The sequence below is a fragment of the Eurosta solidaginis genome, chromosome 5 (genome assembly GCF_040869045.1).
Source record: "Eurosta solidaginis isolate ZX-2024a chromosome 5, ASM4086904v1, whole genome shotgun sequence".
Classification (NCBI taxonomy): Eukaryota; Metazoa; Arthropoda; class Insecta; order Diptera; family Tephritidae; genus Eurosta; species Eurosta solidaginis.
The window spans coordinates 144,051,289-144,077,482 of record NC_090323.1 but is presented as its reverse complement, the minus strand read 5'-3'; the positions used below and the strand labels follow the sequence as shown (position 1 = coordinate 144,077,482).

The 26,194-nt window shown below is 37.1% G+C and overlaps 1 protein-coding gene across 1 annotated transcript; it reads left to right on the top strand.

The window, feature by feature from the left end:
* The first annotated feature begins 559 nt into the window (after positions 1–559).
* Positions 560–25,917, top strand: LOC137254302 (uncharacterized). The gene is made up of 4 exons (XM_067791969.1): positions 560–1,408; positions 4,881–5,555; positions 5,624–5,753; positions 25,054–25,917. Exons 1-4 carry the CDS (start codon positions 560–562, stop codon positions 25,710–25,712), a joined length of 2,313 nt encoding a protein of 770 aa, XP_067648070.1. The 3' UTR covers positions 25,713–25,917.
* Positions 25,918–26,194: the final 277 nt, after the last annotated feature.

Genomic DNA, 26,194 nt, shown 5'->3' with positions numbered 1-26,194 from the left:
TCGCAATGAAATTTCTCTGTTCAGTTTCAGTGTTCATGCAAAAGCAACGCCAAAATCGCGCAAGATGTAGCGATTTTAAATACAAAAGAACATCAGACTTGGCAGTTGAAACATATATGGACTTGCTTATCCGCCTACAAAATTTCTCGAAGCACTGCTATAAACATTCCCACTATCCTAGAAAGTACTTGCTAACATGTTTCGTCTCTTAATCATTTGATAAAATGTAGTTTTTAATATGTAATCCAGCGAGAGAGAAATATAATTTCACTTGCAAGGTCTAAAAGCACTCATAGCCAAAACAGGTGTCAAATTTTTTTGCTTTGGTTGCAACAAAAGTTGAAAGTTGGTTACTTTTGAATGTAGGATGGTCTCCGTGTAAACACATGCAATCTACTCATGGGTCGGCGTACAATGTGGTTTCCAATATCTTATATGACGTGGCCTTAATGGTGGCTGGAATAAAAGCGAGCACCCTAGCAATTGACGTTAGTGATGTATTAAATGCGATATAATATTTAACCGGTGTCATCGATTATTTCCAACTCAGTTGTTTACAATGCCCCGTAAGAGCAAAATCACTACAGCTCCAACAAACACTGCGCAAGAGAAGAAATCTCCAGATAAAACAACTTCCACTAATTTACCACGTTCTTTGCGTTTGGTGAACCACCATGTTAAAGCAAATCATTCTAGTGAACTTGCATCCGTGAACAAAGAGTGTACCCGATCTGTAGCCAGTCGGCGCACCAAAAGCAGAACTGCAATGTCGAGCAACCTAGGCGATGAAGCCTCTGTCAGGAGACGGAGGGCTACAAATGATAAAGAAAATGCAGAAGAATTTGGCGAGTTGCCGGAGAAAACAACAAAACTTGAAACTAAAAGTGATAATAATCCGGAGATGATAGAAAAAATAGAAGTTGCTTGTGAACCAAAGGAAGTTGATAGGGTTGAAACTGAAGAGATGGAATGTGATGTATCTATTAAAACACACACAGCCGAAAATCTGGTTACTGTAAAAGAAGTCTGTGATGCGGAAAACAAAGAATGTACTGCTACAAGTGAGGTGCCGCCAGCTGTGTCGCCAAATAAAGAAAGAAATGCGCCTAGAGCAGCATCTATTGATAAATTAGCCACCCTTTTCTCTAATTTATATCTAAATTCAGTACAGCGCTTGCGCCTGCAGTTTGCACCACGTTGTGCTGAAGATTTAGTGTATTGCCGAAAGCAGCATTTCCAGCATCGTTTTAATGAGATGGACAAACCGAGCGAAGCACGTTTAATGCAATTACGTTGTACTCTAAAGCAGCAGCGCTATCTATCGTTTATCAATCTCGCATTGGATATGTGCCAACGGCATGAATTTCCTGGAGAGGATACATTTACAAATTTAATTGAATTAATTTTGGTAAGCATTTAATAATGGCTTTACATAAGATCGGTGACACTACAAAATATTCTATCTTACTTTGTGCTGGGACTTGATTTCCGTTCATACTTTTGAAAGAACACATTAAGAATTCTTTTACGCTCATTATGAAATTATAACATTTTAGTTTCTGCTAATATTTATACTTTAAAATTAATATATTTATTGATAAATGACAATCCAAAATTAGAAGCAGCACCGATAATATGTTCTATATATTGGCACTTTGAGCGGATCAACAAGTGTTAAGAATTGTTGTTGTTGTAGCGATAGGGATACTTCCGATGATTTTGGGCAGTGTTACCGATGTTCACGGTACTTTTCCGGATGCAGATCCGATGTATTCCAGTAACAAGCACCATTAAATTACCAGCCTGATTATGTCGGCAACAATTAAGTATGGCCACATGAAATCTAGGCCATTCCGCCCTTCCATCCCTAGATCTATGAGGAACTTGGGTTAGCCAGGGCTTCGGCTGTTAGGGAAACAGGATTCGCCACGGTAGGTGAGGTTGACAATTGGATTATAGAAGATATAAAAGGCGCTGGCAACCCCTTGAAACAATTTGATATTTTAGTCGCGTCTTACGAGAGGCATACATACAGCGGGTAAATTCTAAGCCCCCACACCCGCTGGAAGTGTGTAAAGAATTGTCGATTGCATGGTTGTTGGCAATGCGAAATGCTTTCTGCTATGCTAAAGTATTGTATCTGTATTTAATTAGCGAGACATGCTCATATTGCTTTATACAATTGTTTTGTTATTTCAATTTCAATTCCTCATCAGCTAGCTTCTCGGCAGCTGAGTATTGAGTGTTACTTAGCTCTTGAGCGCGTCTATAATTATTCCGCACAGTTAGGATATAGAATTAATGTACCTAAATGGTGAATAAAGGAATAGCAGAAAAAAGGCAATACTTAGAGACCAAATGCAAAGCATTCATATTCAATTGCAAAGGGCATTCATATGGCTGAGAGGTTAAAGGCATATGCGTTTACACTAGTATAAAGTATGCATGTTGGAGATTTCGAGTTCAATACTCAGCTCCCGAGAAGCTAGTTGATGAAGAAGTGAAATTCTGAAACATGTCCTAGTAACTATCGCCGTTTGTAAACTTTGCAATTTTTCTCTAATATTAAAATATTGTATTTGTGCTAAGACATTACAATTTACTTCAAGTAAGGTATGACAACTCGAATGCCGCGGGTAGTGTAACGGGAGGTACCGGATTCATATCTAGCAAAATCCACTCCGGCTCAGTATACAAACTTGTAAAAATTCAATATTGAAAAAAAAAAGTGGGGAAAAAATTTAAGAAAGAGAAATACAGTACAGTCGGAAAGTATTAGAACAAGACGAAAAGAGTTGTTTTTGCCAGTTTATCGTATCATTTATTTAAATATTATTCACATATTAGCAGTAGTTTTGTACATTCAACGTAGTTCTATGATCCAGTTTGATGATTGCAGCGCACAATTTCGGAATTCTTTCGATGAGTTTTTGAAGTGTTTGATGTGTAATATTCCACGCTTCGTTCAAACAATCCCAGAGGTCAGGAAGGCTTGTTGGCTTTGGATCTCTCACACGCCGATCTAATTCTTCCCACAATAGCTCGATGGGATCTAAATCGGGGGATTTTGGTGGCCACTCCATTGTATCAAGGTCACATGCGCGTTCTAAATAAGAAGTACAATGTTTTGATGAATGTTTCGGGTCGTTATCTTGTTCGTAAATGAATCCACGACCAATCAAATTAATGCCAGATGGTATTGCATGGCGTTGGAGTATACTGTAATACAGCCCTTTTTTCATAATTTCTTCAATTTTTTTTTAGTTGACCAACGCCAGCGAAGCTGAAAACCCCCTAAACCATCACTGAGCCACTGCTATGTTTCACAGTTGGCACAATGCAATCTACTTTGAATCTTTTATTGACGTTTCTCCGAACATATTGACGCCTATGGCTACCGAAAAGTTCGAATTTTGATTCGTCTGACCATAAAACTGATTTCCACTGATCAATCTTCTAGTCAATATGTTCTCGAGCGAACTTCAATACTTTCTGTTTATTTACTGGCCGTAGAAGTGGCTTTCTGACAGCAATGCGTCCAATCATACCATTTTCTTTAAGCCGGCCTGTGACTGTCGTAAGCGATATTGGTGAATCCAAGTCTTCATTGATTTCAGCACGAATTTATGGTGCAGATTTCCGTCGAGCGGCCTTATTTATTGCACATATTTTGTCGATTCTTTGATTTGTCTTTCTTGGTCGACCAGATCGTTTTCTGTTAGTATTTTGTCCAGTTTCCCGATATCTTCTAATGACCGTATGAATTGAACACAGAGATATTTTCAAAAGTTTGGTTATTTCTCGATAGTTTTTCCCTGTTTTCTGCAAAGTAACGATTTGGGCTCGTATATCGACGGATATTTCCTTTCGCTTGACCATTTTCAATCTGGGAAAATACAATTCTGAGGCTATTTCAACATCAACATCTTTTTTTTCTTGTTCTAATACTTTCCGACTTACTGTATGTTTATGCGGGAACCATCGAATCGTCAATGATATGGGGTCATGAAACTGATGTCCAACAACTCTTGTGCATTGAAATGATCCCAACTAGTTTAATCAATTGGTACTAAACATTGCTTTAGACCGTGTGCAATGGCGCATCGCGGTGTTAAGCCGACGTCGGTATGTACTTACGTTAAATCAATGATTTTTTACAGGACGAAAGCTCCGGCACTCAAGAATTCAGCGCACACCATATTCAGATTCGAATAACCCAAACTAGTAATAGAGGAGACTCGTGTCACTATGGTACAACTTTGATCTGGGTACATATTGTAGTAGGTTCAACTGTTGTTGTTGTTGTAGCGATAAGGACACTCACCGAAGGCCTTGGGGAGTGTTATCGTTGTTGATAGTTCTTTGCCGGATGCAGATCCGGCACTAGGCTCCAGCCCGACTATCTCGGGAACGATTTAGTATGACCACATGAAACTTTCAAGCGCTACACAACCCCGTGAATCAATATGGTACTTTAGTATCCTCTTACGACAGGCATACCTGCCGCGGGTATATTCTAACCCCCCAACCCGCTGGGGGATTAGGTTCAACTCTTACTTATCTATAACCAACCCTTACATACTCAATATATGTCCTGCATGTAAACATATTTTCAATTGTTATGTGGAACCAATGCCTCTAATACATATGTCGCTTTTGTCCAACTCTATTGAGAATGCAAGTTCCCTCGACTTATCTTAGAGGATATCGCTGCCAATTTGTGAGTGACCGCACCATTGGATGGGGCAAAACGCTGCTACTAGAAGAAAAGCGTATCCGCGAAAGTATGTGATCATTACCTGTGCGCGAATTGTTGATCCGCTCAAGGTCATACCTTTTTTAAGTTTAAATATTTATTAATTTATTACTAATTCTAATAGAGTCTCAATCCGAAAACCGGAGATGCGTCGTTTATGCGTACATATTGTCAATCCATAGAATTATTTAGTTACATGGTTCGAACATTTCCGCCTTGTTGGCGAGCTACACACACCGCCTATATTGGTTTCTTCCAAAGACCTCTGGATGCTGAAAAAATTAATCATAATAAATCGAAAGGGGACAACCGTTTATCCAAATCAAAAAAAGTTTTCGATATTATACTTGACTTAACAGAAATTATTCTTAATGAATGTACCACTGAGGAGCTTTCAATGTTGAATGAACCCACAACACCCACCAATGACAACAAACTAGAAGGATCAATTGTAACAGAAACGCCTAATAGTGAACCATTTGATCATCATAAATGGGAAGAGCGTGATACTCGTTTAAATACCTTCACAGCACTAAAAGCTACAGAACGTATAGAGCGACTATTTATTGTACTACGACTAATATTGCAAATACTTGAGAGTGATTTTGTTATGTGGATGTTGCATCATTACCGCAAAAATAAGAGTTGGCTATTCTATAATGATAGTCGACCACTGGCCGTATTTGTACTTGGTATGACAGAAGAGGCTCATCTGAGTGTATTGGGTAGACAACTTTTTCTCTTATTCGCTTTAGCAGTTAATAAGGAGCTGAATATAAACTATTTGAAAGTACTTGAGGTTTGTTTATTTAAAAGCTTCCGGATTGCTTTTTTTATTTTACTAAGCCGGTTTATATTATTATCCAGCGCTATATAGCACTTCTGATGGTTATAAGTAATACGGCGGATATAGAACACACTGTACTAGGCGTTAAATTTCCACAACTTGGCCCGAACACTAAACAAATTATATTGGATTTCTTTCGAAAATTCAAAGGTAAGTGCAAAAAAATCATATTCATCCCAATTCTAAACGAAAATTCCGTGCGAGTTTTTTCCCTTCTCCCTTTCCTCTTATTCTGAACAATGTTCGAAAAAGCGGAAACCAGTTATGGGAGAAAAGTAGGTATTATGAATGTGAGGGAGAGGGAGATTTTTCTGCCATTTCATAGGAGTTTTTTCACTAGTTAAATTAAAGGGAATGCATCAAAATCGTTAAAGGAAATTGGTTATTTTAAGAAAGAACACTTATTTGTACAAATTTGTGCTAAAATATGTATTTACATTCTACCACAATATTCTCACTGTTAATACAACAACAACCACAATATTCTTTATTTTAAGTCGAAAAATATATCACAAGCAACGGAAGAGCTCTTCGCATATTTGATGCAGCCATCCAGAAATTGCGCAAGGATTTTTTAAGAAGGATTAAATAGATTTTGGCATATGGCGAAAGGCGAACTCAACTCGACTTGGCCGCCAGAAAATTGCTTTGCAGAATGAATGCAGGCAACTCCGGCGGATTTTCTGTTATCCCGCCGGTCTTTTTATGCTCCTCTTTTGATGTTGCTGTGGCACCAATTCATTACTCATTTCAGTGAATACCACATGAAATGCAATAATGTGCATTGTTTATACCTTATTTCTTAATTTCAAACAAATTGGCACCAATAAATAAACTTTACAATTTTTTAAACAAAATAAGAAATGCGCAACGAAATTTCAATTGACAAAACAGCTGACTTCGAAAATTTGAAATTCCTATTCCCCAATTATTCTTCTCCCTAGGAGAAAAGAATTGGAGGAACTTTTCCTCTGGAATAAAAAAATCCGCGAGAACAAAATTCCGCGGGAATATTTAGAATTGGTCTGATTATAAATTCGGAAAAGCTGTATAATTGCAATTACATTCTTTGGAGTAGAGATAGGGAAACATTATTCTAGACCAAAGCAATTGATTACTAATCATATGTTTTCATGATTAAAGACGTTGTACTAAGTTCTCGTGAAGTTCGATGTGTAAACATACATACATATGTATGCTCCTATAGTAAACTAACAGAGGAAGCATTACCAGAAATAATTGCTCTTTCGTCGGCTTGGTATCCAGTATCTGTTTTACAACAAACCATAGCACCCCGATCAGTTTGATTTTTGAGCTCAACATGGGAGGGCCAGCTACCCACAGCTTGACCAAAACCATTTTTAGGCTTGGTTTGGCCAAGCTGTTTACAAAAACAGACTTGAGCGATGGCGTTGCACTTCCTGTTTGTGAACTTCTGAAGTTGGGAAGGGCAAATATCCTTAAGCCTGTCTTAAGGATTGTTTTTGTCTTTCCAACTTGAAGTGGTTAAAAGTTTTGTGCGAAATAAAAATTTGTGTAATCAATTAAAACGGAGTAATAACGGAAAATAACTTACTGATTTTGTGCCTGACGTGGTGGCATTTAAAAACCAAATTTTACAACAAATATATTTGACTACATATAATTAAATAGAAAAATAAAACTTATAAATTTGTGCCTGGCATACTGCCATTAAAATACTTAATTGACTTAAAACTTCGAATTTGTAAGATTATAAATGCAACCATGTCAACTAATATAACAGAATAAGCAAAAAATACAACCATGGGAACTAATTAATAGAATTAGCAAAAATACATCACTGTAAAGGAAAGAAATGGAAGAAAGAGAAGATGGTGGACTTGCGGTTCATTATTGGATTAGACAGTGAAAAATAAAGTACTGAAATAATTAATCCGGATATTTCTGCTGTTTTAATCGAAGATAGAAGTTACAAATTGAAATTAACATTTGTACGATAAATTGCATTGTAATAAAACTGAAAAAGATTGGTAAAAAGGGGCAGATTGGAGTTCTGTACCACTAGCCAAGCACTAGTGATGTAGCTTTTGTAGAATACCTCAATGAAATTCTAATAGATAAATATGAAAAAAGTAACCATAATATAGTAGTCGGTGATTTTAATATTAACATGAACTGCATATCAACATATAGTACTAAATTAAATGAGATATTTGCTGTGATGGGTATGAGCCAAAAAATTATTTTCAAACTCAGATAAAATTCACTGTAATAATTTGCAGGAATACAAAATATCTGATCATGAAACTATAAAATTTAATATTAAAACGTCCAAAGTATACAAGAGGAGACTGACCAAGAAAATCATAGCTTGGGACAAATATAATAGTGATATATAATAAGCATCCTTAGATCATTTAACTTCAACTTTACTGTAAACTTATCAATTGATGTAAAAGTTGAATTAATTAATAACATAATGATTCAGGCTATGGAAAGTTTAACCTACGAGAAAGAAGTGCATATCAAGTTAATGAATAAATGGTATGACAGAGAATTGGCACAAATGAATAAATACAAATATAATATGTACACGCGTGCGTTACAAACTGGAGAGTGGGATGAATATAAAAATATAAATAGTTCATACAAAAAATTAGTCAAATTAAAAAAAAAATAAAGTACATGGAGAATAAAATCATTATGAATGAAAAAAATGCTAAAGAAATGTGAAAGTATCTCAAACAAACGGACCGTTAACCTAACTAAAGATAGCGAAGGGATAAAAAAGGTGATACTGGATGGCATACTGGTTGAAAACGAAACCGATCTGGCGAATGGTCTTAATAGATTTTTTGTAAACAACGTTTTTGAAATTAATAATAACACAGAAACCTGTCAAGTAGAACTAGAGGATACACAAGTCATTAATATCCTGAAAGACTTTAAATATAAAATGGGAGGAAGAAAACTTCTATCCGAAGGTGTACTAAAAGATTGTATATCGTATACTGGATACATCTATGCTAAAATAATCAATAACAGCCTAGAAGATGGTGTAGTAACTGAAATGTTGAAAACGTCGACAATAATACCTGTGGAAAAAGTTAAGAAAAGACAATGCAACCTGAAGAACTTAGGCCCATAAATACCCTGCCAAGTGATGCTAAAATTAACGAAGTCGTTGTTAAGAATCAATTGGTGAATCATCTTGAAGTAAATAATATACTAGTCTACCAACAGTCAGGATTTAGGAAAAAACATACAGCGCTGATCTTGGTGATATCTGACTGGAAAGAAGAGCTAAGCATAAAAAAAGTAGTGGTTTCAGTTTTCATTGACCTCAAAAGAGCTTTTGAAACGGTGGATAGAGAGATATTAATAAAAAAACGCAGAGGATTGGCATAACTGATACTGAACTTAAATGGTTCCGCAACTATTTGAAGCGGGAAAAACAGAAAACAGTTATAAATGCTGTGACGTCTGATGAATTAGAGGTACCCATAGGGTTACCTCAAGGTACAGTATTAGCACCTATACTATTTCTTATATACATAAACTAGCAGACCCGTCAGACGTAGTTCTGACCTAAATTTGGTCTATCTGCATATATTTTAATAAGCTTTTCCCTTCTAACTCTGTACTATAGCACACATCAACAGCTTCAATTTGATACCCATAATGTAAAAACACATCCTAGTGTTACCTCGTCCACGTTGTGGCCTATATCTCCTAGTCAACAATAGGTATAAAAACTACCTTGTACTAAAGCACACATCAACAGCTTCAATTTGATACCCATAATGTTAAAACACATCCTAGTGTTACCCTGATCCACGTTTTGGCCTATATCTCGAGACCCTAATCACCCGCGAGTACGAAAAATACCCCGTATCAAAGTGCTCATAAACAGCTTCCACTTGATACCCATATTGTACAAACATATCCCATGATTAACCAGGACCACGTTTTGATCTCAACACGCTAGCCAGAACGGGATAAAAATTATCCTATGTCTGTCTCCTGGTTCTAAGCTACCCTCCCACCAATTTTCAGTCAAATATGTTCATCCGTTCCTTCCTCTGCAATCACCCTTTATCTATTAAAGAAAAAAGCGCATCAAAATCCGTTGCTTAATTTTAAAGGTTTAAGCATTCAAAGGGACTTTATTTTATACTATGTAGTAATTTACATCCATACATACCTATAAACCTACGCCCGAAGTTAAATAACGCAGCGAATGCTTTATATGTACGTATGTGCGTATGTACGCACGGTTGACAGCGAACAACCACACACGCATTTTTTGGTAAAAATGTTACTTTTGTTTAAACAGTTTGGCTGATATAAGAAAGGAATCAAGTTTTTTTTTATGCAGATCGAAGGTAAATATTTCAAAGTTTTACGGAAAAGTAGAATTTTTTAAATCCATCCATCCGTTTATGAGTTATAGCTGTCTAAACAAAAATTTTACGATTTTTTACTACATTTTGGCAATTTGCCACGCCCCTATAATATATACCTTCAAATTATATTGACTGTACCATCTCACGTAGCCAAGCTTTCAAATGCAAAAAACCGTTTTATAATCGGAGCATTCTGTGTGAAGTTATGTGCGTACATGACATTTAGTGACTTTATTTTATAAGATTTATAGATAGATGATATAGGCAATGCTATCGAAGGTTGTCAAATTAGACTTTTTGCGGATGACGCATTAATTATGATCAGTGAAAATAATATTAATATTGCAATTGCCAAAGTGCAACATGAACTAAATAACTTGTACAAATGGTTGTGTGGTAATAGACTGAAACTAAATATATGATAATAACAAGGAGGAATATCAATGAGGATGATATAGCCGAGCTAAAAATAAATGATGAAATCATACAAAAAGTTAACAGTATAAAATACTTGGGAATAATAATTCATAATAAACTCAAATTTGAAGATCATATAAATTATACAAATGAAAAAGTTGCTAATAAAATAGGAGACATGCAGAGAACAACTAACTTCATTCAAAAAAAGTACAAAATAACTTTATATAAATCAATTATAGAACCGCACTTCGTGTACTGCCCTCCATTCTATTCAAAAGCTTCAAAATAGATGCATGAGATTTATTCTTCAGAAACCTAGAGATACACGAACGGCTGATATGTTGAAGACTTTAGACTGGTTAAGTGTGAAACAAAAGATTTTTTTCCACTCCATGCAATTCATATTTAATATCAAACATGGAAATGTACCTGATTATTTAAATAAAAATATAGCATTAGTTAAGCAAACTCACAGCATAATTACGAGGAACAAACACAATTTCAAATTGCCGTTTTTTAGAACTGAAATTGATCAACATAATTTTTTTTACAAGGGTCTGAAATTAACAATGATCTGCCTATGGGTATAAAAAGTTGCAACCAAATAACAGTCTTTAAAACAAAATTATATGATTATTGTAAAATCTTAGCTATAAGATAAAACACTGTAATATATTCCAATTTACGAATTAGGCTTATGGCCGTAATAAATAAATAATAATAATAATAAATAACGGAATTTAAATATAGGAATTGAATAACGTAGGAACTTGTGAAATGAAACGATAATTTAGAAAGACCATTTCGATTTTGTACCTGTCCCAAATCCAAAAAAAAAAACACTCCGATCAGAAATCGATAGCTTTTCGATATTAAACCGATAACTTTTGGAACAAATTTATAATTTTCCGATAACAAATCTAAAATTTGTTGATCACCAATCGAGGGTGGTTATGGCCTAAAAGGTTCAAAGTGGTCATACTAAATCGTTCCCGAGATGGCCAGGCCTGCACCTTTATGGTGCTTATTACTGCAACTTACCAGATCTATATTCCCCCAGAGGGTTAGGAGGCTTAGAATATACCCGCAGCAGGTATGTCTGTCGTAAAAGGCGACTAAAATACCAAATTGATTCAAGGGGCTGTTAGCGCAACCCTTTTACGAGGTTGCCAGTGCAATTTTTAGCTTCTCCAACCCAATTGTCAACCTCACCTACCCGTGACGAATCCTGTTTCTTTAGCAGCCGAGGCTCTGGCGACCTCGATTTCTTCATGGATGTAGAGGGCGGGACGGCCTATAAGGTGTCATGTGGTCATACTAAATCGTTCCCGATGTCGGGAACACCATCGAGGTGGGCATTAAAATCGCCAAGAATAATGAAAATTTCACCAGTGAAATCAGGGCGCTGTCCACTGGGGCAGCATGTGACAGGAGGAATGTAGATGTTGATAGTTTCTCGCATCACCAGGCCGGACAGATATACCTTGCAGGACATTGTTCCTGTGGTCGATTTCGGGATCAAATAGATTATACTGCATAGTGGTGTGTGATAAAATCGAGTCCGCCTCCATAACCTCTTACACTATCTTTTCTTTGCACATTATAGCCATAGCATGTCTGCAAAACAGTTTTTGCAAAGAGCTTAGTCTCTTGAATCGCAGCTATTCGGATTTGTATTTATTTGAAAATTTGTTCCTAGCACAACAATTTGGCAATGTTAGTCATGAATAGCATGAGCTATAAAAATTTAACATTAATAATAATAAATTAAATTAATTAATCGACGGCCACCGTGGTGTGATGGTAGCGTGCTCCGCCTACCACACCGGATGCCCTGGGTTCAAACCCCGGGCAAAGCAACATCAAACATTTTAGAAATAAGGTTTTTCAATTAGAAGAAAATTTTTCTAAGCGGGGTCGCCCCTCGGCAGTGTTTGGCCAGCGCTCCGGGTGTATTTCTGCCATGAAAAGCTCTCAGTGAAAACTCATCTGCCTTGCAGATGCCGTTCGGAGTCGGCATAAAATCATGTAGGTCCCGTCCGGCCAATTTGTAGGGAAAATCAAGAGGAGCACGACGCAAATTGGAAGAGAAGCTCGGCCTTAGATCTCTTCGGAGGTTATCGCGCCTTACATTTATTTTTTTATTTATTTTTTTAAATTAATTAAATTAAATATAACAAATAATAATTAAATATTTGAAGGGTAGCCGCGAATAACGTTGTAAATGACAAAATCGTTTTTTTTACAGGAAAGAAAAAAACGTTTTTTTTGCAGGCTTTGTGATTGTGTTTTGTTCCTGTATTGTTGGCTTGGCAGGTTATTTATTTCATACAAAAAGTTAATTCGGCATCAAAACAAAAATGTGTTCAAAACAGAAATGAAAATATTCCAAAAACTGTGAATAAAGCTTGGTTTGCTTTGAGCCCATTTACACAATAACTTTCCAACCTATCTTTTTTGTTTACTTCTTTTTAAATATTAAAATCCGAGTGTTTTTACGGTCACTTTTACATAAAGAGGGCGAAAAACCAGCATGTATGGCAAATCATTTTTTTCCACACTCTCTCCTTTCCACCGAACTGGCTCTGCAAAAAGTAGTTTACGGTAACGCTACGATATGAAATTGCATTTTTAACTCTTCTTCGAGGCTCACTCAATTCGATCAACGACGATAAAAAAACAGTTTGTTCATTATAATTTTTTTTTCATAGAATTTGACAAAATAGTCCTTCATTTGATCAACACTAAATTTTTGCCAATTGAAATAGCAACGACAATCACAAACCTCAATATATATAATAAATAAAATAAAAATTACAGCAAGTGCACTTATAACGTTATTCCACATTACTTGTTATGGAGCGTTTTTTTGAGGGATACTTTTGTTTTTCCTGGTTGTATATGCATTTCCACTATCGGCCCGATTCTTAGCGTTACCGGTAAAATAGTACCCAGAACATTATGTAACCGAAAATCGTTACCAGTTGTTTTATTCGCGATTCTGGCCAAGGTGGGGACGCTGTCATCACCGAAAAACTCACCAGTGTCTGTGGTGAAATTTAAAAGTTTGTTTTCTTCGTTCTACCCATGGCGGAACGATACAATGTGGCAGCATGGGACAGCTGAATATAAACTTTTTTATTTAATTTGATACATCAACTTCCGGCGCAGTACGATTTTGACATTTGTCCATCGAATTTACAAAAACGAAGTACATGGAATTTTTATTTATGTTTGTAGGTATGTCACCATGCTGCCACCGTGTATGGTTCCGCCAAGGCTTTACCGAAAATGTGTCACTCGTAGATACGATGTTAACGAATAAACCGGGACGATGTGTATATAAATATGTGCATACATGCATACGTTTTTGCATAGCTATATTGTAATATATACTGTGAAAGTACATGGAAACAAATATGTATAGCAAGAGGCAACACTTTTTTACTATTATGCTTACTTATTTGCGCTCACAGTTCTTTATTTTTCACTATTGCCTTTTTTTAAACAACAGCTTTTGTGTGGTTACATCGACGTTACCACCTATTTTAGTGGGTAAACAATTATCCGGCTACTTTCGTGGGCAGAATACCAAAAGGGTACAAACGTTACCACATGAAGAAAGTTTCCGTGGTGAAGAAAGTTGTTTCCACATTAGAATCAGGCTGTATTTCTTAACTTTTTGTTTTTAATATCTTTCCAACATTACATTTCCTTTTTGTACCTCTGTTACACTTATCAATTACCTGCGACAACTGCGATCGTATCATTTTGCGTGTAGCTTACAACGTTCTTCCAAGGACTGACTTCTTCTAATTGCTTTTTAATTGCCCTTTAGTACGTAATTTTAACTTATTTGATACTTTAGAGATGCAAGAGAGTAACAGTAACGGAAATCTTCAAAAAACACGTTTTGCAAAAATTGGCTTTTAAAACGTTATTCGCGGCTCCGCTTCATTTATGTATTTTTAGATAAAAATCTTAAAACTAAAGAAAAGGAATTAATCTATATATATATATATAATTCAAATTATATATGCATGTATGTATTAGAGATATACGCCGCCGCCGATTTTTGTCGTTTGTCACTCGCCGCCGCCAATTGTCAAAAATATCGGCGCGGCGGCGGGGTCCGGCGCGTTACTATATTTTCTAATCGTTTAAGGCAAGGTGCACACGAAGCTACGCGTCATAGACGCTTCAGGTGAAATTTGTACGCTTTGATGCCGAACACATGTATTTGAATGGAGAGCTGCATACGAGGAGTCAGCTCCATGAAAGCGACAAAGCATGAAATTTTCCTGTAGCTAAGCGTACAGCAATGTTGGTCGCTGAGCGTACGTACGCTTGAAAAAAAGGAAGAACAAGATGTTTGTTTACATTTTTTTGTATGCAAATTTGTGTAATTAGTTAAAAAATGTTACTTTAGTTAATAAAAGTACGTGAAAGGTATTGTTACGAATATTAGCAAAACTAAGGGGTGCTACCATCTCTAAGCCGATGCTAAACAGTGATATCATGCACATCCAAAGATCAATCATTATGTATCTACATAAACGAAACAATAATTGCGTCTACACATATGTACCATGTACGTATACGAGCAGCGGAGAAGCAATGCACAAACAACATGCATATATCTTATCTGAATTGTTCACAAGAGAGGGCAATAATTTGTGCAAGTATTACTCAAATGAGAAGTTATAAACGTAGTTGTGGCTGGCGATTTTGTACCTGAAACTAACTAGTAAGTTCTGGAATGGAAAAGCCTGGAAGTATGCAATGAGAAATCAAAAAGTATAAAAGGCCTGACAGTAGAGGCGAAGAGTGAGTTTCATTTGAGCTATCAATCAGTTTGGTTATTAAGCAAGCTATTCGTTGCAAAGTTTGAGTGTTATTGAGAAGTACTTTAATAAAGGCCATTTTGCATTATTAAATATTGGAGTTATTTATTCAACAGTTTAGTGACTCGAACTTAGCAGAGGGTTGCAAATAAGAGGATTTGCAAGTAAATTCGTTACAGTATATTACCAAAGCGAAAAAGAGTATTAAACACCGCAACTGCTTGGTTAGACATTGTTGAAGCGTTTAAAAGGCTAAAAAGTGTTGGAAACTGGAAATCACCCTTTTCTCTAGTCCGCGGTGGTTTAAAATTGCCTTTCATAATTCACAAAGGCACGGGGATGCAAACAACGTTTAATCCTATTTTCCTTTGGTTTCGGGGACGGATATATGTAGCTGAAGAAATTTATTTTTTTTTATTTTTTTCAATAATTGTTTGCTTTTTGTAGCGACGCTCGAAAGTAGCTTCGTGTGCAGATCTTGATGCGTAGAGAAATTGTAGCTATATGAAATATCTTGTACGCGTCTATGACGCGTAGCCTCGTGTGCACCTTGCCTAAGACTGTTTAGGAAATTATTGTTCATGTCGAAAATTGGTCGGATATGGTCGAAAGTGGTATCAACGGATGCGCATCAAAGTCAGTTATAAGAAACTAATTGCGAAATTTAACTATTTCTAACTGTTCAAAAGTTATTTAAAAAACAGGCGTTTTCGATGCTAGCTTAACACGGACTTTGCATCACCCAATTAACCAAGTTATTAGAACAAAACACTAAACGAAAAGTTATATAATAAATTTATATGCTCACTTGGCGTATTTTTTTTTTTTTTTCAAAAAATTAATAATGAACAATGAATTCAAATAAAATGGCCCAAGGCGAACATGTTTTCAAATTGTCCAAGTTGTTAAAAAAGCAAATTACCCAAAAGTGCCGATTTTTAAAAAAATTGTATATTGCGATTGGCTGAAAGAATTTGCGAGGTCAGTGATGCAAAATCCTTTAGTAGGTTCTAGGCGCATAAACACTCCTTTGGAATGTTTCTTACCTCATACTTAAGTTAAGGATATATATACGTAAGAGAAGGGTTTGAAAAATACTTGGGCTTACATTCAAACATCTTTTGTTTATATGCGAAACTATACAATAGCGACTGAAATGTTAATTTTGATTTTCACACTTCAACCTTCAACACCCAAGTCTCCCGGTTTGACATTTCCTAAAGTTGGCGGCCCTATCTAAAACCAGTCCCTTGGAGTGAATCATATTGATTATAGCCTATCAACCAAGTTTAAATATCACCTACGCGTTACGGCTCCTTTTACAAATGTGAATACGTAGGCACATATATTTACCAGGTGAAGCTTTGTCCTTCGCAAGAACACTCAAAGTGGTGAAGCAAAAGCTTTCCTAAGACAGTCGAACTAATGACCGTGTGTGCTACTACCCTAATGTAGTAGATAGTCGAACTATGTAGTCTGAAAAGTGAAGCTGTAATCCATAATGAGCTCTTATAGCATAAAGCCGAAAACCAGCAGTTAACATCTTTCAACTTAAAATCAGTCGAATTTCATTCTAAAATATCGTTTTGATTTAACGAAGACTATTGAAATCAATGTGTGAACACAAACGTCTGAAAACTTTGGTCTACATTTTAAAACTTTTATCCAGGGTAAAAATTTAATTATGTAGATGCGCCGAGGATTATACGATTTTCACCCATGAGTTACGCAATGACATCCACTTAGACTGCTTATAATTTCGAGGGCGGCACCCTTGGCCGAATAGTCACACCCTAACGCTTCAAGGTGTTTCTCTGGTATATCTCGGCAGCATAGCGCGACAAAAACATCCGTTAGAAAATCTTCGGAGCTACACCTAGAGCTTCTAGGAAAGTGACGTCGACGAAGGTAAGTCGCAGTCCTATAACTTCTGTGAGGGTCAGGAGGCGTGGTAGCGACTGGTGGTCGGGATTGTTACTGTTCGCACATTGAGAATTGTAGCTTTTAAAAATAGCCGAAAAAACTGGAGGCGCCCTGTGCCACGAGAGTCATGAGTATTAATAGCCCATTAATAGCAACCGCAAGTCGCCTTTGTGCGTGACTGCCAAGGAGACACAAATGATTTAAAAAAATTGTGTTCGCGACGATTATTATGAGTTAACCCCAGGTGAAACTACGCTTTGCACGAGATATACAGACAAAAGTGTGACCATTTTATGTATCTCCAATTCCAAAGACCGGGGTTAGGGGCGAAGCCTCTCTGGAGTAAGTGAACGAGGGACAATCCCTCCGCAAGGAGCTACTCCGGAAAATTGTTGAACGATCTGCGAGATTTTGAGGCAAAAACTCCAGATCTTTCCGAAATAGCCAAAACGTCGATTTCCATAAATACATACAAACAAAACCTTTCCTAAAGATTATTTTTTTAAATAGAAAAATCAAGCTTTTTAAAGTAAGAACACCGGCGTACGCCGGCGAGCCGCCAACGCCGCCGCTGCCGGTATATAATAGAGCCTACGCCGCCCCGCCGATAAAGTGATAGGCGTAAACCTCTAATTATGTATTGTAACGAATGTTAGCAGCACTGAGCGATGCTATCGTCTCTAAGCCGATGCTAAGCAGTGACGTGAATTCACATCCATAGATCAATCATTATGTATCTACATAAACGAAACAATAATTGCGTCTACACATATGTACCATGTACGTATACGAGCAGCGGAGAGTCAATGCACAAACACATGCATATATCTGAGATACTCCTGAAAGTATGCAATGAGAAAAAAACTATAAAATCGTGCAATTGTAGTTACAGCTGAGAAGTTTGAGAGCTGCTGGACTAGTAGATTCTGGAAGCGCCTAGAAGATGCGAACGTTGAAATCAAAGAGTATAAAAGGCGGCAATTGTAGAGGCGCTGGAATTCAGTTTGATTTGAGTTGTCAAGCAGTTACGACTAAGACGATATCTAGCGAGCAATAGCAGTATTATTTTGAAAGTCAGTTTTCATTTAAGCTATCAGTTTGGTTGTTAAGCTATTCGTTGCACAGTTTGAGTGTTATTGTGAAGTATTTTAATAAAGGCCATTTTTCCATTATTCAATATTGGAGTTATTTATTCAACATTTTAGCGATACGAACCTAGCAAAAGGGCAAATAAGAGGATTTGCAGCAAATTCGTTACAGTACGTATGTAGGTATAGATCGGGTTGCGTCCTAAACGGATCGACCGATCACAACCAAATTTGCACAACCCACTTGAAACCTTCCAGGGATGGTCATGGGCTAAAAATAATTACGATATATAAGAGGGGCGTGGCACCTGCGATACAAATGGAATCTTTGATATTGCATAACTCTGAAGGTATTCATGCTAGAACATTGAAATTCCGTAAGGAGTTGTATGAGGTCAATCCCTAACACCACCAAGAAGGGGGTGTGGGAGAAGGGCGTGGCACCTCCCATACAAATGGAATATATCATGCTTTATATCTCGGGATGTAGTAATGGTAGGATAATAAAAATTGGTAAGGAGCTATATGACGTTAAGTCCTAAGACCTCCAGTAAAATGTGGAATTGGGGAAAAGCAGGCGTGGCACCTTCCCTACAAATGGGATTTTTGAGAACTATGGCTGCCGTACAAACTTAGGTTATTTTAGCAGCTAAAGTTTAACTACAGACTTGAGTTTGGCTGTTATTCCGTTTGGACGTTTAGTAATCTGCCGCCGTAAAATTTTTTTGTTAATTTCAGTCTGTCTACATCTTCTATATCTATACAAAACTCAAACAAATCCATTGACACAGTCGTGGAAGAACCGCAAGCTGTGCATTGTTCGATTGAGTTTCTTAACTCCTTGGAGCCACCAGGAATTCCTCCTCATCGATTGATCCTTAAAAAAGGGTCCATAATATTATGCTTCGTAATTTGGTTCCTCCGCGCTTATGTAATACCACAAGGCTTATCATCACAAAACTTCCAATGTCATTGAAGCGATGATTTGATCGGGAAATTTCGAAAACAACAAAGTTTTCATACCAAGGATTCAATTAATACCGACAAATATGCCTTTAAATTTCAAACGCCTCAAATTTCCTATTAGGTTTGCTTTCGCAATGTCTATCAATAAAGCTCAAGGACAGTCATTAGCTGTAGTAGGAGTCAATCTTATCAACTCATGTTTCACCCATGGCCAATTTTAGGTAGCCTACTGCAGAGTTGGCTCATCAAAAAATCTTTTTATTTCTACTCCAAATAATTTACAAAAAATATTGTATATCCTATGGTTTCAGCACTACCTAAATTCGCAAATACACATCCTTAAAATACGTGTAAAATTTGTGCTATATATTTTGCATATTTTTATAGAAATACTAGAAGACCCGGCAGACGTTGTCCTGCCCTAAATTTGGCCTATCTGCATACATTTTAATAAACTTTTTCCGTCTGACTCTGCCCTCCTTTCCTAATCCTTTTATTCACTCCACCCTCCGTCTTTTTCGCTTCATCTATCTCCATCTTCGTCTCATTCTATCTCTTCTTCTCTCTTTTCTCTTCTCTCAATTCCTTCTCATTCTTCTGCATCCCTTATTGCCTGTCCCAGAGGGTGGTATGTATTTTATTCCAGTCCCAGTCCCAGTCCCACTCCGGGTCTCAGTCCCAGTCCTAGTCCTAATCCCAGTCCCAATCCGTCTCTGGATAATATATTACTCTGTACTAAAGCACTCATCAACAGCTTTCATTTGATATCCATATTGTATAAACACTGTCTAGGCATTCACTGGCCCACGTTTTGGCCTATATCTCGAGACCCTGTACCTGTAGTAACCACCGCGTGAGGTTTACGCAACTTGTGTGAAAGTTTGAACAAAATCGACCGACGCATCTCTTCAAACACCGGCGACCAACTAACACACATTTTAGCCTTTATTTTTATATATGTACTAGCAGACCCGTTAGACGTTGCTCTGCCCTAAATTTGTATATCTGCATACATTTTAATAAGCTTTTTCCGCCTAACTCTCCCTCGCCCCTCTACACTTTTTCCTAATCTTTGTATTCACTCCTCCCTCCGTATTTTTCGCTTCATCTATCTCCATCTTCGTCTCCTTCTCTCTTTTCTCTTCTCTCAAGTTTTTCTCATTCTTCTTCATATCTTATTGCCAGTCTCAGAGGGTGGTATGTATTTTGTTCCAGTCCCAGTCCCATTCCGAGTCTCAGTCCCAGTCCCACTCCGAGTCTCAGTCTCAGTCCCAGTCCTAATCCCAGTCCCAGTCCGTCTCTGGTCTACTTCCCGGAAAAAAGCATCGGAAATACTAATATAGGCAAATTTATATACCAAATTCAGGCAAATCGAATAGGACGTATGTAAATAGGTATGTAGGTATTATTAATTCATGTCTTTATTTCGGCTTCGCATGCATATTTATCAGTTTTGCCAGGTTGATGCGACTAAATCGAATATCACAATGAAAATTACTTAAAAGCTCTCAGCAACAGCTTTAACTTGATATCCAAAATACACACACATTCTAGGGGTGCCCGGGTCCACGTTCTGGCCTATATATGGAGACCCTAGTCACCGATAGGTATGAAAACTACCCTGTACTAAAGCACTCATCAGCAGCTTTCATTTGATATCCATATTGTATAAACACCATCTAGGGGTGCCAGGGTCCACGTTTTGGCCTACATCTCGGGACCCTAGTCACCAATAGGTATGAAAACTACTCTGTACTAAAGCCCTCATCAGCAGCTTTCATTTGATATCCATATTGTATAAACACATTCTAGGGGCGCCCGGGTCCATTTTTTGTTCTATTTCTCGAGACCCTAGTCACCAATATGTATCCTGGTCCACTTCCCGGAAGAAAAATTATCCGATATTTTATTCTAGATACAACGCTACCTACATACCAAATTCCAGGCAAATCTAGCCATATATACGACAGTTTAGAATAAATCGGTCCCTGGTCCACTTCCCGAAAAAAAAACTTTTCACAAACACTCTCCGGGTTCCTATTAAGTTATCCTAAAAATTTCATGGCAATCTTTCTATCCGTTCTCGAGTTATGGAATTACAATCAAAATGTACACTTCTTTTTATATATATAGATATAGATTTTTACCTTTCACACTTCACTATAATATTAAAACGAAATTCAGATTTTCGTTGCTTTTGAAATTCGTCTTAAAAATTGCACATGGAACAACTAAAGACTCTCCTGTATTAAAAAAAATGTCATAGTACCTCTAAATCGCGGGCCCCCTCATAAACCCCCTCCCCCGCCTTTCGGCGGGCCTGGTGATGTGCTATACTTGATATCATTTGCTATAATATTTTTTATTGATAAGCAGGTTGTTTAATTAAACACCAAGCAATTACACGGAAGTGTGTCCGCACCACCTCAAAATATGAGTGCCACTGCGTATACGTAACATTTTAATATTACGTATAAACAAATAAAAAAATTGCAATAAAATAATATTGCGACTATAAACTGAGATATAACCTATCCTATATTTCAAGTTAGATCAAACTACACACAGGGTGCAAAACAAATTCAAAATCGGTTCAGTAGTTTAGGAGTCCAATGGCCTCAATTTTGCGACACGTGTTTTTATATATTAAGATGGGGTGGAACCCACGGGAATAAGCTAGTAAATAATAAAAGACAGCAGTAGTGATACTCATTGGCTGATTATAGATAGATAGTATTTAACAAATAAAGAACCAAAAAAGACACAGAGAAAGGAAAAGGGAGTTAGAAATGAACATTTTAACAATAGCAAGTTGAGATCCAGTTTAAGAGTCGTTAAAAAATGATGTTAGCACATTTTTGAAGTGCAGAGCATTACTTAAGAGTCGGAGACCTTAGGTAGGGAGTTCCAAAAACGTATTACAGTAACATAGAACTGGCGTTTAGAGGTTAGCTGTATCTAATGTGCGTAAGAAGAAGCACTGATATTGATGATCGCAGATAAGCTTACGATATAGATAGTCAGGTTCCTTCGTGTGTATCAATTTGTGGAGGAATGACAGTATTTTGACTTTTAAAAGATTTTCGAAAGAAATATTTAGCAACCTTTCAGCGTGATATGATACGTCATCAAGTCTTTTCAACCCATAAACATATCTAGCAATGTTGTCGCAAACAACATTTAGTTTGTTCTTGCACACATAGTCACAGTTTGAGTAAATCACACAACCGTAGAGTAGCGCAGGTATTAAGTACACTTTAGCCAGAAGTTGTCTTATATGCAGAGGCGTGAAATACTGTGTTAACCATAGTGCCATAGTGTACGAAGCATTCCATACACTTTTCCAACCGTACTAAAAATATGGTCTTTCCATGTCAATGTTTTGTTAAAAACTACACCTAAGTTTTTCCCCGTATGCACGTGTTCTATAATTGTTTAATATATTGTCAAACACTACAGTCTCTAAATCATTAGTGGGAAAAGACCTTTTATGAATAACAACACATTTTGACTTTTTCGGGTTTATACATAAGCCATAATCAAATCGTGGTTTAAGTTATTTATGCACATGCTAGTTTGATCACGAGGACAACACGTATACAATTGCACATCATTAGCGTAGATGTGAACATTACAATACTTAAGGACATACGACCCAGGATAGAGCCTTGAGGGACACCTCTTAAGACATGAAGGAAGTAAGACTTTCTACCATCTATGCATGCTGCTTGAGTCCTATCACCAAAATATGATCATATAAGGGCAGCTGCATGACCAGAGAAATTAAATAAGTTTTCCAGCTTCCTACAGAGCAGAGTATGGTCTACAGAATCAAAAGATTTAGAGTGGTCGAGAAGTGTTAAGAAGGCCATGTTACTTTCAACCACTCGCTCACGAATTTCTTCTGTCACAGATAATAGTGCCGTTGTACAGCTTCGCTTTGACCTGAAACCGGACTGACTGTCTAACAGGAGCTTGTTTTCATGTACATATGATACGATTTGCCCATGTAGAATACGTTCAACGACCTTAGAGAGGAAAGGAAGTTTGAGAAAATTGAGTTGGCCAAGTAAGTAATGTGGGGAAGGATTTTGGGAAGAATGACTTTTAAAAACTTCTTAAACGACTTCGCAGAAAGTATGGCTTGGACAACATCACAATTATCGACACAGACAAACTCAAAAGGGCTAGTGTCAACATTAAAACGCACGGACTAGTTATGAATACACACATTGTCGGGCGAGTTTGGTAGTCTTAGAAAACTATTATTTATTTCGTTGATGTAAACATCAGGGGGATGAGACAAGTCACTTCTGGGCTTTCGAAATCCTATTTTTTTGATTTTGTTCCACTTTTCTTTTGTATTCAAAGCAGAACTAAACTTATACTTAAAATAATTTGCCTTAGCCAACATTATGGCTTTGTTTGCTTACTGCAAGCCAAGCTGTTTTAGCTGCTTTAAAACGCTTCTACTGTTTTGTACCTTTTCCACCGTGAGTAGGCTTGGTTACGAAGGTGGATTAGGTGTTTAATGTAGCATTGAACCAAGGGCCATTATTGTATTTAGGTGTTTTTATTTTAAGTCGAACGTGATCATCGAATAACTTATTTATGTTATCCTGCAGAAACTTTATCTGGTCATCAACAGATGTTAACGTACGAATCAAGCTCCATTCAACCGACTCTACGGATTCAGCAAGAGAATAATAATCTATACTACTGCAGTTGCGATACGTGAACGAACTTGGCCCTACATGATGTTTGGGAGTTGTAATTTAGGAATATCTGGTCGTGTTTTGAGAAGCTGGAGGCGGATAGTTGCGTGTAGTGAATCATTTTTTGAAGATCATTGACAAAAAAAATAAATCTAACAGAGAAGAGTTAGTATTTGTGAAATGCGTTGGTATAGCACTGTTTGTGGGAAAAAGTCCCAGAGATTCCAGCAACACCGGCACTTGATGTGCCACTTAAACGGGGAATATGTCGTGACTCTAGGGGTAAAAGACGGGTGATTGGTGATTGTGCCAAGGTTGTATAAGCCTTTGTTGCATGTGTGTTCAGGCGCCTGTGCGACAAAAGTAGCCGTCGAGGAATTTTATGCGCTGTGCCGAGAACACCTAGGAAAATAGCATCGTCCAAGGCAGTACCTGCATTGGGCGGATGTCGTAAAAGTATATATTCTGTACTGGCAAATGGTGCACTGGGTGATAGGAATTAAGAGTCTGTTTGCCTGCCCTATTCGCGTGCTGGTGCCGTAAAGAGGGGGAGAAGATTAGGGTAGGTGGTGGTGCTCAGCATTGCTTCTGTCCATCCTACGGATTAGATCGGCCGTGTGGCGCCGAGGCACTAGCTGACATACCGTGTGAGCGTCCTATAAATAATCATTTCTGGCTCACGCAGCAAAACCATTCCCCTGGACCGGGGGGTGGCTTCTACACCTTTCCGGTGCAGGAGAGTACGCAGCGGTCCCGCAGAAAGCATTAGCTGAGGGCTATACTGAAATGTGGGAAGCGAAAAGATCTTTATCTTCCATTATTCTTTTAAACCATTACAATAGTTGTGTATAATTCTTTGTGCACAACTACAGCTGTGTTTCTGACCCGCAGATTCGGATTTAACGCGCCAAAACCTAGGAGTAAAATTTGTCTCCATTATTTCCCGACCTATGTCAATAGTTATAGAATAGAATGTAATAAAGTGCGCGTAAAGGAATCTCGTTTGTGCAGCGCTTAGAAATACATAGAAACATCCATATATGTACATATATTTTAATTAATAACACTGTAAATAAATATTAAGATTCTACTTCACAATCTTGCAGATCGTAATTTAAATTCATCGCTTAAAAACTATATAAATGCCATCAATGTTTTACGCATACCGTACGTACGTTACACGTTTATTGACCAATTTTTGCAAATGTTTGGCTTTCTTTATGCGGATGAGTTCTCACCTGAAAAAGTATTTAATTATATACGAAAAAAACGATGGCTAAAACACAAAAAGCAGGCTGAGCTGCATGCAGCTGTCGAAGAAAGTGTTGATGATTGTGACGAAATTTCATGTGAACAACATCTATCACTTTTATTGGAAGCCTTAAAAGCCTATTGCGAGTGGCATGCCTCTAAGGAATTTATGCAAATAATATTAAATAAAAAGAGTGTAAGCAGTTTAAAAATTACAGCACATTCGGTACATCACGCGCCAATTGCTTACGGAGGTTTATTAAATTTAGCGCGTATGGAAGATGATATTACGCAACTGGAAGAAAAACTTCGAAAGACAGTACGTGTTGCAAAACCCGTTATTGATTTACCGCTAATGGATATATGCATCGATCAAGATTTGAGAATGAAATATCGTACAGATTTAAAATTTTTAAATGCATTGCAACAAAGGGTCGCCGAGCAAAGTATTGCACATCCCGAAATCGACTTTAGTGCGTGGCAAGCATTTTTAGTTGATTTTAAAGTCGACTAATTATCGATACTTATAAAAGTGTTGATAAAAAAAAAATTGATAAATTATTTTGCTTTTATGCTTAAAACATTTGCCCAGTTTACGGTGGAACTTATACTGTATCTCGATTCGAAAATAAGATTTTATTCGAGCTTGTATATAATTTATGTAATGTTTGCACATTTTTACTACTCGAAAGTACAAAATACAAAAAACTCAAATTCGATTGATATTTTTTTAATCGGTTTATAAAATAGACCCCGGTTTATAAATGGGGCAATCAGACTTACAAATAAGAAGGTGGGAGCAAAAAGTCCCCTTCCTTGAATATTGCATTATTACTTTTTTTTGCTGTAGTATATAAAAACAATAGTCTTATTGAGTATATCTTACGTTTTACATATCTTTCAAATGTTTATTTGGAGTGTAAATTCTATTGACTCGCTTTGCGCAAACTGAAGAACATATCATCTTAAACCGTTTGCACCCAACTCCTCCAACAT